The sequence below is a fragment of the Pectinophora gossypiella genome, chromosome 26 (assembly GCF_024362695.1).
Source record: "Pectinophora gossypiella chromosome 26, ilPecGoss1.1, whole genome shotgun sequence".
In the NCBI taxonomy this organism is placed as follows: Eukaryota; Metazoa; Arthropoda; class Insecta; order Lepidoptera; family Gelechiidae; genus Pectinophora; species Pectinophora gossypiella.
The window spans coordinates 4,856,743-4,869,684 of record NC_065429.1 but is presented as its reverse complement, the minus strand read 5'-3'; the positions used below and the strand labels follow the sequence as shown (position 1 = coordinate 4,869,684).

General features: G+C 40.3%; 1 protein-coding gene across 1 annotated transcript in view; it reads right to left on the bottom strand.

The window, feature by feature from the left end:
• Positions 1 to 3,582: 3,582 nt before the first annotated feature.
• Positions 3,583 to 12,942, bottom strand: part of LOC126378303 (serine proteinase stubble) — a 36,141-nt gene continuing 26,781 nt past the window's right edge. Inside the window, exons 6-9 of the mRNA XM_050026496.1 lie at positions 12,237 to 12,389; positions 8,311 to 8,426; positions 6,867 to 7,022; positions 3,583 to 5,770 (exon numbers count right to left, since the gene is read on the bottom strand). Coding sequence (XP_049882453.1) covers positions 5,607 to 5,770; positions 6,867 to 7,022; positions 8,311 to 8,426; positions 12,237 to 12,389 — 589 coding nt within the window. The 3' untranslated portion in view covers positions 3,583 to 5,606. The remainder of the gene's footprint in view (positions 5,771 to 6,866; positions 7,023 to 8,310; positions 8,427 to 12,236; positions 12,390 to 12,942) is intronic.

Sequence of the window (12,942 nt, the reverse complement as noted above, 5' to 3'; positions counted from 1 at the left end):
TAAGAAAAATACCTATTCCACCACCTACTTTGTAGGCAAATAATTGTTATAAAGTCTTATGTGTTTACTTACATACGTTCACATAGCACCACGCCTGTACCTCCGAAGGGGTAGGCAGCGCTGTATGTAGTACGGTCATGAGTACTAATATGTATACACTTTGAAACCATGTCACATTAACTTTTTTGACAAATAAAACCGTAAATCTTATTAAATTTCAAATATGATAGTGCGACAGGGTTCTAAAGTGGGTACATGATATTGCTCATGACTGTACACCCACTCCGCGCCAGCTATGTTTTAAGTCCCATGTAAAAGGAGGCGAGGCTATTGCCATTACATAAACAGCCTATATACGTCCCACTGCTGGGCACAGGCCTCCCCTCAATCAACCGGAGGGGATATGGAGCATACTCCACCACGCTGCTCCAATGCGGGTTGGTGGGGGTGTTTGGGCTAGTAGCCCGGGACCAACGGCTTGGCGTGCCTTCCGAAGCACGGAATTATGTTACTTTTTCGGACAATTAGGTGATTCAAGCCTGCAATGTCCTTAAAGAAAGGATAGTCTCACAAAGTGATTTCGACCATGTCCCCATCGGGAATCGAACCCGGACCTCCAAATCGTGAGCCTGACGCTCTAACCACTAGACCACGGAGGCTGTTGGCTATTGCCATTAACTGGACACAAATCCTGGAAACCACGTGATATCAATTATGTATGGTCCAAACAAGAATTCAAACTCAAAAATTGGAAAAAAAATCAGTGGTCAAGAGCCTGGACCGGGATTCGAACCCGTGACACTGCGATGTAAATCATGCGGTCTCTGAACTGGGCTACCTATCACGCGTTATTTATTTTTGTTTATTAATTCTAGTTACGCACACACACATATGTATATAAACTCATGCCCGTAATGTTTAATGCAGAGCCACAAGTAAGCAAAGGCAACTTGCAGCCAATGTTGGTACGAAGTCCTGAGATGGATATGATGAACCTTATAGTGACTGGGATCAGCCTATCGTTACCCCAGACACTTCATACCAATAACATTGTTTCACACAGACACTATAAACTGACATTATCGTACACGCGCATCTGCGTGTGTGACGTCTGATGCCCATACGATTGAAGACTAAAGTAAGACCGAGGGGGTGAGGTAAACCTAGCTCACTCGCTGGTGGGGAACGGAGAGTTGCCGTTCTATACGTCGTATTAGTCCTTATTCTATGCTATCGTATTGTAGTTAGGTATTTACTTTATTTACTGTATTCTTACGCTTTCTCGTAATGATTTTAATTTATTTTATACGAGTCGATAATGGCTGCGATTCCTGCAGACACCTCCTAATTTTATTTTAAGTTATACCTGTCATTTTCTTATCCGTCGAATAGAAAAGGGACGGATGATCGATAACTGTTAATTTTAAAATGAATGAGTGAATGAATTAATAACCCGTGTGAATGAAATATATATTTCGGTGGTATGCAACCCGTTTGACGTGTGCTGTCAACTTAATTCTGTCGGGTTATTGGCCAGTATAATATTTTGGGAGGGATTTTTTTTCTGCGTAAAATTGACGTGTGTTCCATAAATTTTATGCCTGTCGATTACCTTAAAATAAAATTAAATGTGTACTGGAGTCAGAACCATTATTTGTTAATAAATTATGAATAAATTATACAAAAATATGTTTTATTTTTAAATTACCGATGCGCCCTTTGCTAAAATCTACCTATGAAAAAGCTGATATTCATCTTTGTACCTATTTTATTAGTAGCTAAGTACAAAAATTAACAAATTATACGCGGCCAAGTAGTGAATGCCATCTGAGGCTTACAATAAGTAAAACATAAACAGTCTATACACGTCCCACTGCTGGGCACAGGCCTCCCCTCAATTGATCGGAGGGGGTATGGAGCATACTCCACCACGCTACTCCACTGCGGGTTGGTGGAGGTGTTTGGGCTAGTAGCCCGGGACCAACGGCTTGGCGTGCCTTCCGAAGCACGGAATTATGTTACTTTTTCGGACAATCGGGTGATTCAAGCCTGCAATGTCCTTAAAGAAAGGACAGTCTCACAAAGTGATTTCGACAATGTCCCCATCGGGAATCGAACCCGGACCTCCAGATCGTGAGCCCAACGCTCTAACCACTAGACTACGGATGGTGTTTACAATAAGTAATGTTAGAAAAAAACTTTGAGATAAATGCAAAAATTACTCGGATGGAAGAAATCACTTCACACACGTGCCTTATAATCTATTTCGCAATTTAGAATTCCAATAAGTTACTCAACAACTTAAGTAGGTAATGTGTAACTGATTGTATTTGGAATTTTATCTTTGATAAGTACGTGTGTAAAAAGATTTATTTGCTATATGAAGTGATATCTATCTTCTGTGTAAGTCTACATAAGTAAGTACGTACTATGTACCCAACTGGGCACCCTCGGGGCTGTTGTCTTAAATACTGTATCGGGGTAGAGCCCTAAGCGCTTCCCTATTTATCCGGTCAAGTTAATGCCATTTGCAGCAAATCTACAATAAGTAAAAAGAAAACTACTTACGTAAACTAAAAACATGAGAGAAGCCCATGTTCAAGTATTTTTACGTGTCTTATTATTTGCCGTGTATGACATTAAATAAAAAAAATATATATTTCGGGTAAATTACCCATATATAATAGAATTAGTGTTAGTAACAAATATACTTAGGTGGGCTAACATATTAGGACAAAAAAATAAAAATCATTCTTAAATTGAAATTAAAATAAAAATCATTCTTAAATTTAAATTAAAATAATAAAATAATAATCAAAATTAAAATCAAATTCAAAATTAATATTAACAATTTAATCTGATTTTAGTGTCTTTGGCAAGGTGGATGCGGGTCCAGTGCTGCATAATAGCACTGTCCGCATCCAGGCTCGCCGCAACAGTCTGCAGAACAGTCTGGCCGGAAATGGGGAGCGCTGAGTAGGACAACAGGCCTGAGGGTGCCCAGTTGGGCGCGAGCCTCGACTTTGGGCGTCGTCTGAGAGGATAATATTTTAAAGAATTAAGTACCTACTAAAAATCCCCCTTTGTCAATTAAAATCCATTGTATAAACGCAGTGAAGCGCTTTTCGTTATCATCATCAGCCGTCATTCCACTGCTGGGCATAGCATACTCCGGACACTTCATACAAACAACCTTGTTTTACACAGACACTACACATTATCGTACACGCGCATCTGTGTGTGTGACGTTTGATACCCATACGATGATACGATTGAAGACCAAAGTAAGACCGAGGGGGTGAGGTAAACTTAGCTCAGTCGCTGGTGGGGAGCGGAGAGTTGCCGTTCTATAAGTAGTATTATTCTCTATTCTATGGTATAGGCCTCATCCATAACTTTCCCTTTTCCCTTTGAAATATTTTAAGAATTGGACAAAAAAATAATAAAACACATAAATAACATTAAAATATTTTATTTATTTAAAAATTCGATTCCAGACCTACAAGTCAATGAATTTGAGTAATATTATGGCTATTTTAATATAAATAAAACTAAAAAATAAATGCTTTCGTTGTTTTAAAATTATTTACAATATTTTTTAATTAATTAACTATAAGATTATTTATTTTAACAGGTAAAAGGATTCTGAAAATGCCAGAGAATATATAATTACAAGACAGTTAAACAAAAAATAAGAAAAAAGGTTTTTTTTTACAAAATTATAAAAATCGCTACCTACTTATAATCGAAAAATTCGGAGAACACTATTAAAGAAGAAAATAAATAATGTTACCTATTCTAAGTTATAAATATAGAGAATTGAATGTTTTAAAATGTCAAATGTTCCCAAGTTTTAAGTCGTTAGTCAAATTGGATTATTATCACGTGGTAAGCTGGAAAGGTCTTTCGGAATGTAAAAAACTGGGGGTTAAGAAGACCACATTGAAGGAATGATGGACTTTCCAGTTTAAGTTCCTCAAAAACAATATAGATGGCGCTGTTTAGATTTTCCTTCGTTTAACCTTCTAATTTCATGGATAACGGCCTTAAACATATATTTTTTTTTTACGTGACTTATTGTAGATTTGCCGTAGATGGCATTAACTACTTGGCCGGACAAATGGGGAGCGCTGAAGGCTCTCACCCGGTACAACGTTTAAGACAACAGGCCTGAGGGTGCCCAGTTGGGCGCGAACCTCGGCTCAGGGCGTCGTCTGAGAGGAAAAATATTTGAAAGAATTAATCGACCCTAGTGGGTCGATAGCGATAAGCGCCGAACGAGGGAAATCGTCGACCACGCCGGCGGGGTCGGTATCGGGGCCCTGAAGTGTTTGGTGTCGCGAGCTGATTGGCTGCCTCTATGGCTAGAGTAATCGGGTCGTCGGGATCGTATATTACGTCCTTCGGACGCCGATACATTACAGACATAATATGCATTTTTTATCTATGTTTTACCCTTTTTATTACACCCAGGCACAATTACATTTTCCACCCATTATTGTTCCGATAAAAATAAAGAGAAGCAATATAGGTAGCGACGTAATTCTATACATAATGTGATCCAAATATTGTATTTTGAAAAAAATATGCTAAATCTGTACAACGCCATCTACAAAACTAGAAAGTTAGGTATGATTCGATCTTTCAGTTAAAATATTTGTAAAAGGTCGAAAAATCCTATGACTATGATATTATGATATTATTATTGTCATATACCAATTGTAGCTTCTTTCATAAACATAAGCTCATTATCATCCATCGCAGACAAGGACCCACGCCTCACCGAGCTTTCTGTTAGACCAACGTGATAGGTGAGCCGTATCGCCGTCTATGATGGTAGAGCCAACTGTGTGAGCCAATAATTGAACAGAAGCTCAGTAAAGTTTCAGAATTATTTTATTAGTCCATTGTAAAAAAGTACCTAGCTAAGATGATGTAAGTACTTAATAGAAAAGTTTAGCTAAAAACTTGTGTAGGTACGTTGGATGTCATGGTAGATTAGCATTTTTTTTTTAGATGAAAAAAGCACTTTTTCAATTTCTTAGCTAAGAAAAGAAAGACTAAACAGTGTATTTTCGTTTCTGTAAATTCTGTCATTATAAAATAAAATTCAATCTGTGAATATTTCTACTGGATTTTTTACAGTTCAAAAAGTAGTAGAAAGTCTACGGCGCCGCGTCGCGTATCGTGTTTTCTTTATTTTTAAATATATTAGGTACACAAACTTTAAGACATCAGGCCTGAGGGTGCCCAGTTGGGCGCGAACCTCGGCTCAGGCCCTCCTCTGAGAGTATTACATTGAAAGGAATAATCGACGCTAGTGGGTCGATATCGATAAGCGCTGGAATGGAAATTCGACCACGCGGGCGGGGTCGGTTTCTAGGTTCTAAAGGGCAGCAATATTTCCAATGCGTCTTTATTAAGTCATAGTAAAGCGGCTACCGGGGTCAGGCGGCCTAAAACGGCTGTAGTTTTTAGTTCAAAACTACGTACGTAATCATTACTTGAGTCACGTCAGGGGCCTTTGGCGGCTCATAAATAACCCTGACACCAGGGTTGATGAGGTTGGTCATCCACCTCATAACACACACGAAAGAAGAAGAAGTTCAAAACTGTAGTATCTGGTTGATCCAGTCCCTGAATTCGGAGATCCTTGTGTAGACCCCGGGCTGGTTGGGTTCCGCGCAGCCGATGCCCCAGGATATGACGCCGCCGAGGACGAATCTCTTGTCTCGCTCTCTCTGAACCACCATTGGACCGCCGCTGTCGCCTGCACACAACACATAACATAAGCACACGATAACACGATAAGCTCTTATAATAAATACTTTTCTTTCTTGCTTACAATAAGCCCTAACGACCTCCGTGGTCCAGTGGATGAGCGCTGGGCTCACGATCCGGAGGTCCCGGGTTCGATTCCCTGTGGGGACATATCACAAAAATCACTTTGTGATCCCTATTTTGGTACGGACATTAAGATGATCCGTGCTTCGGTAGGCACGTTAAGCCGTTGGACCCGTTGGGGTCTAATCCTCCGATTACTACTTACTGATGTAGGTTTTTTTTTGACGTGACTTATTGTAGATATGCCGCAGATGGCGTTAACTACTTGGCCGGACAAATGGGGAGCGCTGAAGGCTCTCAGCCGGTACAACGGTTAAGACAACAGGCCTGAGGGTGCCCAGTTGGACGCGAACCTCGGCTCAGGGCGTCGTCTGAGAGGAAAAATATTTGAAGGAATTAATCGACCCTAGTGGGTCGATAGCGATAAGCGCTGATTGAGGGAAGTCCTCGACCACGCCGGCGGGGTCGGTATCGGGGTCCTGAAGTGTTTGGTGTCGCGAGCTGATTGGCCGCCTCTGTGGCACTGATGTAGGTAAGTACGTAGTCGTGACATGCTACACTAGCACATTTCTTTTAACAGACTAAGCTGGGTTTTTGTGAGCGTCAGAATCGCTGGTTGTCTGAACCGTTGCCCAATAAGAGTTGATTCAAGAATTGCTACATATTTGCTTATATTTGCTACATAGTTTAGATAATTGCTACATAATAATATGATATATATTTCGAAACAAGATTTTTTTTGACCAGCCATACTGACGTTTGGTTAGCTGGTGGCCTCCTAGTTTAAGATCAAGCATACGGAGTTTCCCAAAACGTGTTGGGCCTATAATTGCTACATATTTACTTCATTTATATATTTTAGTTGTAGCCTTATACGTACATTAAATAAAAAGACAGCTTACATTCGGTTGCCAGAGCCTAAAAATATTGTTCGGCTTGCGCTGCATAATTAGGTATTTGCCTTTATAATTTTGTCAGGCACTTTTTCCTTGGACAAATTCAAATTAAGAGAAATGCCTTACCTTCACAGCTGTCTGAGCCTCCTTTTTTCCACCCAGCACAGATGAAGATGTTCGGTATATGTTCATTGTATCCTGCTGCTTGGTACATGGCCTCACACGCAGTGTTGTTGATCACGGGGACTTCCACCTCTTGTAAGACGCTTGGGAGAGGACCCTCTGTGGAAAACGAACATTTTATAGAACGAAAAAAATATATAATAATATGTTACGGTAAATCTGATTGCCCTTGGTCTTGGTTCCATACAAGACCATTAACCCGGCCCCAGGGGGGACAGAGTCATCTTCTCTGCCCTCCACTGGGGCAATTCCTGTTCGGCGCGTCCTTGCCGCGGGGGTGGGCGCCTCTTACTTCAGTAGGCCGGAGTAAGATGGTGGCTGAGTTCGAATAGGGACCCAGACCTACGGGGTATAACGTAGAACCCTTGCCCAGGGATACGGGTGAAGACCTCAACGGCTGCAGAGGCGGAGATGGGAGCCATCGGTACGGCAATGCAGGACGGAAGGGGCATGTCACAGGGACTGTAACCTGGAACCTGACAGAGGGCAGCAGTAACTGTCAGTACTATTCAGAGGCAGAGGACAGGAGTCCTAGTATGGCTTTGTAATAGACTACTCTGGGCGCCATCCCATTCGCGTCAGACAGAGTACTGCGGGGCGGAAGGCAAGAGGGAAACCACTGCCCTATTTTTCCCTAAAAAAGTAGCATGGAGAGTATTTTACAGAAATGCTGCACCGACAAGAGCGTGGCTCTTAAATTGATGATGATGAAATCTGATTAATTGAAAATCATTAATATTTTTTTCCAAAATTATTAATAATAACCGCATGTATTGGTAAATGTGAATAAACGATCGAAATTTATTACTTTTAGTAGTAAGTAATTATTAATAATTCAAGACACATATTGGTAACAGTTATAAAATAAATAAAAACCCAATGTTTTTGACCAGCAGGTATTTATTTACAACGCCCCGCCCCACAACCCTTGGCCACTTATTACATTTATCACTACTAGGTTTAAATTATTAATAAAAACCGACAAATGTGATTAATTTATCACTTGAACCTCGACTTTCGGTAATTATTAATAATCTTCAATTATTCACTCTAACCGTGACATTATACATGGTTAAAAAACATAGTAACGGGTGCTTACCGCGTTTAAATCAGGGATATGAGACTCCCGATATCTCAACACTGTTGCAAGTGCCATGATCACGGGATGAACACCACATTGTCCCGTGATCATGGCACTTGCAACAGTGTTGAAATACGAAGGCTCATTATGAAGTCGCAAGTTCGAATCACACAAATAAACCGATTCTTGGTTTGGATTATAAATAATTGAACCCCAATAAAATAATATAAGTGGGTGGACACCAGGGTTGCTGAGGTTGGTCATCCACATCAGAACCCATATGATAAGAAGAGTGGTTGAACTGACCATCATACAGTCTCCCCCAGCCCGTGACATGGGCAGTCTTCCCGACGAAGTCATCATCATTGTCAGGCACGCATACAGGTAGAATGTTGGGCTGGAAAGTCACTGGCTCGTAGAACCTGCAAGCATGGTAAAGATTGGTACGACATTCGAGAACTTATGTTGGAGGTGGTGTTAGAGCAAATAACACTGCTTCGAGATGGTGTAAAGTGGACTGAAATGAATTAGAACTAGGAAACTGGTGCTAATTCCTGCAGATACCATATCTAATTTTATTTTGTTATACCTGTCATTTTCTTATCCGCCGAAAAGGAAAGGGACGGGTAATTGACAGGCATAAAATGTTTGAAACATACGTCAATTTTAGGCAGAAAATTAAAAAATCCTCCCAAAATATTTATATCGGTCAATAATCCGACAAAATTAATTCAAAGCACCTCGTTTTACACAGACACTACACATTGACGTTATCGTACACGCGCATCTGTGTGTGTGACGTCTATACGATTGAAGACTAAAGTAAGACCGAGGGGGGTGAGGTAAACCTAGCTCAGCCGCTGGTGGGGCGCGGGGAGTTGCCGTTCTATACGTAGTATTGAGGAGCTCGGTGGCGCAGCGGTTAACGCGCTCGGTCTGCGACGGTTGAATTTAAGCAACTTTCGCAAAGGCCGGTCATAGGATGGGTGACCACAAAAAAAAAGTTTTCATCTCGAGCTCCTCCGTGCTTCGGAAGGCACGATAAGCCGTTGGTCTCGGCTGCATTAGCAGTCGTTAATAACCATCAATCCGCACTGGGCCCGCGTGATGGTTTAAGGCCCGATCTCCCTATCCATCCATAGGGAAGGCCCGTGCCCCAGCAGTGGGGAGGTTAATGGGCTGGTGATGATGACGTAGTATTATTCCTTATTCTATGGGAAGTATAAGGTATTTTCTTTTCACACAACAACAGGAATTAATGAGATCATTTAAAAAAAAAGTTACAGTATAGTTGTGTAAAATTAACATAATTTACTAATTTATAAGCTGTGCCACTAAAAGTCCATAGTCTGGCGCCATTGACGTAAAAAATAAAGCGTAGAAAAAAAATAACGGCATAGAATTTTATGTTTGCAAATGTAAACAAACTTTTTTTGACGGAAATGTTGTAGAAAGGTAAGGACAACATACTTATACAGAAAAGCACAACAGGCGGCCTTATTGCTCATGCAGCAATTAATAATCTGAACAAAAAGTGATCGCCGGGTAAACAGTGTTTTTATTTATGTGTAATTTTAATTTTACTTTATTTTTAAATACTTACCTAAGTACCCTTCATTGTATAAGATATACGTACGCCGTAATTGTCATATATATTAGTCACAATACCGTAACCTTATAAATGTAAAAATGTTTTAATGTATGTGATGAGGTTGTACTTTATAAATAAATAAATAAATAATAAAGTTTGTTTTATGACAAATCCTACTCAAACATAAACATTACGCCTACCTGTCCGAGAGGCTAGATGCGCCAAGGTTTTTTTATGTGTTCGAAATATTTATTTGCGCCACTCAAGATGTTTCTAATTTTAAATGATATAAAAAAGCTACCCCTACAAAAGAAAATATAATCTAAATCAGACCTGTCCCTGGCAAGTTAGAAGTTAGGAAGCTTCGGTTTTACAGACTCCACTATTTCTTTCTCTCCAAAGATGAGCTAAACTGTTTACATTCTGTGTAAGACATGCCAAAGTCCTCCATCTAAGGTCAAGTATGGTGAGTGACCGCTAGCAGAACATATTCTACCTGTTCTTGTGTTTATACACACTGCAATTTGGGACAAATAATTGTATTTAAGTACATGTTACACACACGAGAAAGGTTTGCCTTCTATCGTGTGGGTTGTATGCATTAGCAACCTCATCAACCCTGGTGTCAGGGTTATTATTGAACCGCCAGAGGCCCCTGACAACGCTCATCTAACTACGTTCGTACATCAGTAAGCAGTATTCTCACCCTGCTTGGACATAGTTTGGACTTGAATGACTTGAATCGTATGGCGTCAGACGTCACACACACAGACGCGCGTGTACGATACCATCAATGTGTGGTGTCTGTGTAAATTGAGGTTGTTTGTATGAAGTGTCCGGGGTGTGACTGTAGGTCTGTCTAAGTGCAGTGGTGAGTGACCGCTACACTCGTGTGATTTAGGAGGCTATTGTGAAAACTTATCGAACTCGAAATTGTGGTAGCTTTAAAATCGTTTTTTTTTTGTAGATTTGCCGCAGATGGCATTATAATACTTGGCCGGAAGCAGTCAAATACACACCCGGTACAAAATTTGGTTTAGTAGACAAAGGACTTATTCGCAAAATGCCTTAGGCAACAGGCCTGAGGGTGCCCAGTTGTGCGCGAACCTCGGCTCAGGGCGTCGTCTGAGAGGAAGAATATTTGAATGAATTAATCGACCCTAGTGGGTCGATAGCGATAAGCGCTGAATAAGGGAACACGCCGGCGGGGTCGATGTATGGTTCATATAATCATATTATAATTATTTAATGTTTACTTTTTTTTTCTTATTAGAAATTAAGACATTGGCCCCGATTCCTGCAGACACCTCCTAATTTTATTTTAAGTTATACCTGCCATTTTCTTATCCGCCGAAAAGGAATGAAACGGATGATTGACAACTGTTAATTTTAAAATGAATGAGTGAATGAATTAATAACCCGGGCGAATGGGATAGGTAAGAAATAGGATAAAAAAAATATTAGGCGGAAATCTTAAAAAACCATTTCAAAATTTTACGTTACGTTACGTAACCCGACAGAATTAGGTTTACAGCATACGTCAAACGCCCATCAGCGCCTTTTTGAAAAATCACATTCTGTATCAGAATTTATTAAGCACATACGTCGTTTTCACTATAAGGCGAATTATGTAAACGTTTTTCGATCACTCGAATCTTCTGCGTTCGATATATTTAAGAATAATCCCATACACGACGCATGGGAGAATTCTCAGCAAAAAATATTGTATTGAAATATATTATTCTACGATGACTGTTGGCTACTGGTTGATGGATCAGATTAACTGTTTTTGTTATCTGTGGTCACTCGACCAAGGCTCAAGATGTTTTGTGTAGCGTTATTCTATTCGGAGCTTTTGTGAAGTATTTGTTAGAATTGAAGTCATTTGACAATAATTTACTTGACAAAACACATTAGAACCGCTAAAAACTGTCTAAGCGCCTTTTCTTAAATTGCCGAATTTGAAGTTACAACACATAGTAGTAGCAAGTAAGTCCGAAATATAGCATACTCCCTTAATATAACATGTCCCTTTAATATAGTATGCTCCTTTAATATAGCATGTCCCTTTAATATAACATGTCCCTTTAATATAACATGTCTCTTTAATATAGCATGTGTCTTTAATATAACATGTCTCTTTAATATAACAGGTCCCTTAGATAAAGCATGTCCCTTTAATATAGTATGCTCCTTTAATATAGCAGGTCCTTTTAATATAACAGGTCCCTTAGATAAAGCATGTCCCTTTAATATAGAATGCACCTTTAATATAGCAGGTCCTTTTAATATAACAGATCCCTTAGATAAAGCATGTCCCTTTAATATAGTATACTCCTTTAATATAACATGTCCCTTAGATATAGTATGTCCCTTTAATATAGTATGCTCCTTTAACCCTTTCACGGAACAGAGATAATGTGTCATTGATGGTTCATAATAGGTAATATGACACTTTGGGATCGGAACGAATCGTCATTAGACGTTCTGTCCTTGAAAGTGTTAATAATATATAACATGTCCCTTAGATATAGTATGCTCCTTTAAAATAACATGTCCTATAAAAAATGCCATTAATAATACAGCCTTTTTAACATAGCATGTCCTTTTAATATAACATGTCTCTTTAACATTAACGTACCTGAGTAAAGCCAGATCGTATTCAAACGTGGCGGGATCGAAGTGGGGATGGGAAGCCACTATCTGGACCCTTCGCTCTGCAAACCCATATGGCTCATCCTCGCTGGCCAGGTCGTGCTCTCCAAGACGCACTAGAAGCTCTGATGGAGGGACACTATGGAGAAACACAAATTATGATAACATAACACATAACAGGCCTGTATCAGAGGTAGGAAGAACACACGTAACATATCATAAGCTCAGGACCATATCCCAACTGAGTTAGTCAAAGGTATCATCATCATCATCATCAGCCGTACGACGCCCACTGCTGGGCATCGGTCCTGCGCTGCCCGCATCCAGCGGCTTCCCGCGACCTTCACCAGAGCGTCAGTCCACCTTGTAGCGGGCCTACCCACTGAGTCAAAGGTACAGTCCGGTTTTTTACAGAAGCGAACCCGCGAAGGGAGAACCAGCCCAATACAGGTTAGGTCACATACTTCAAAAACGCATTTCTCGGGAATGTGGGTTTCCTCACGATGTTTTCCTTCACTGTCGAACACGTGATAAACATTGACCTAAACCACTGAATAACGACCTAAGTGGTCCAGTGTTTGAGCGCTGGGCTCACGATCCGGAGGTCCCGGGTTCGATTCCCGGTGGGGAGATATCACAAAAATTACTTTGTGGTCCCTAATTTGGTTAGGACATTACTGGCTGATCACCAG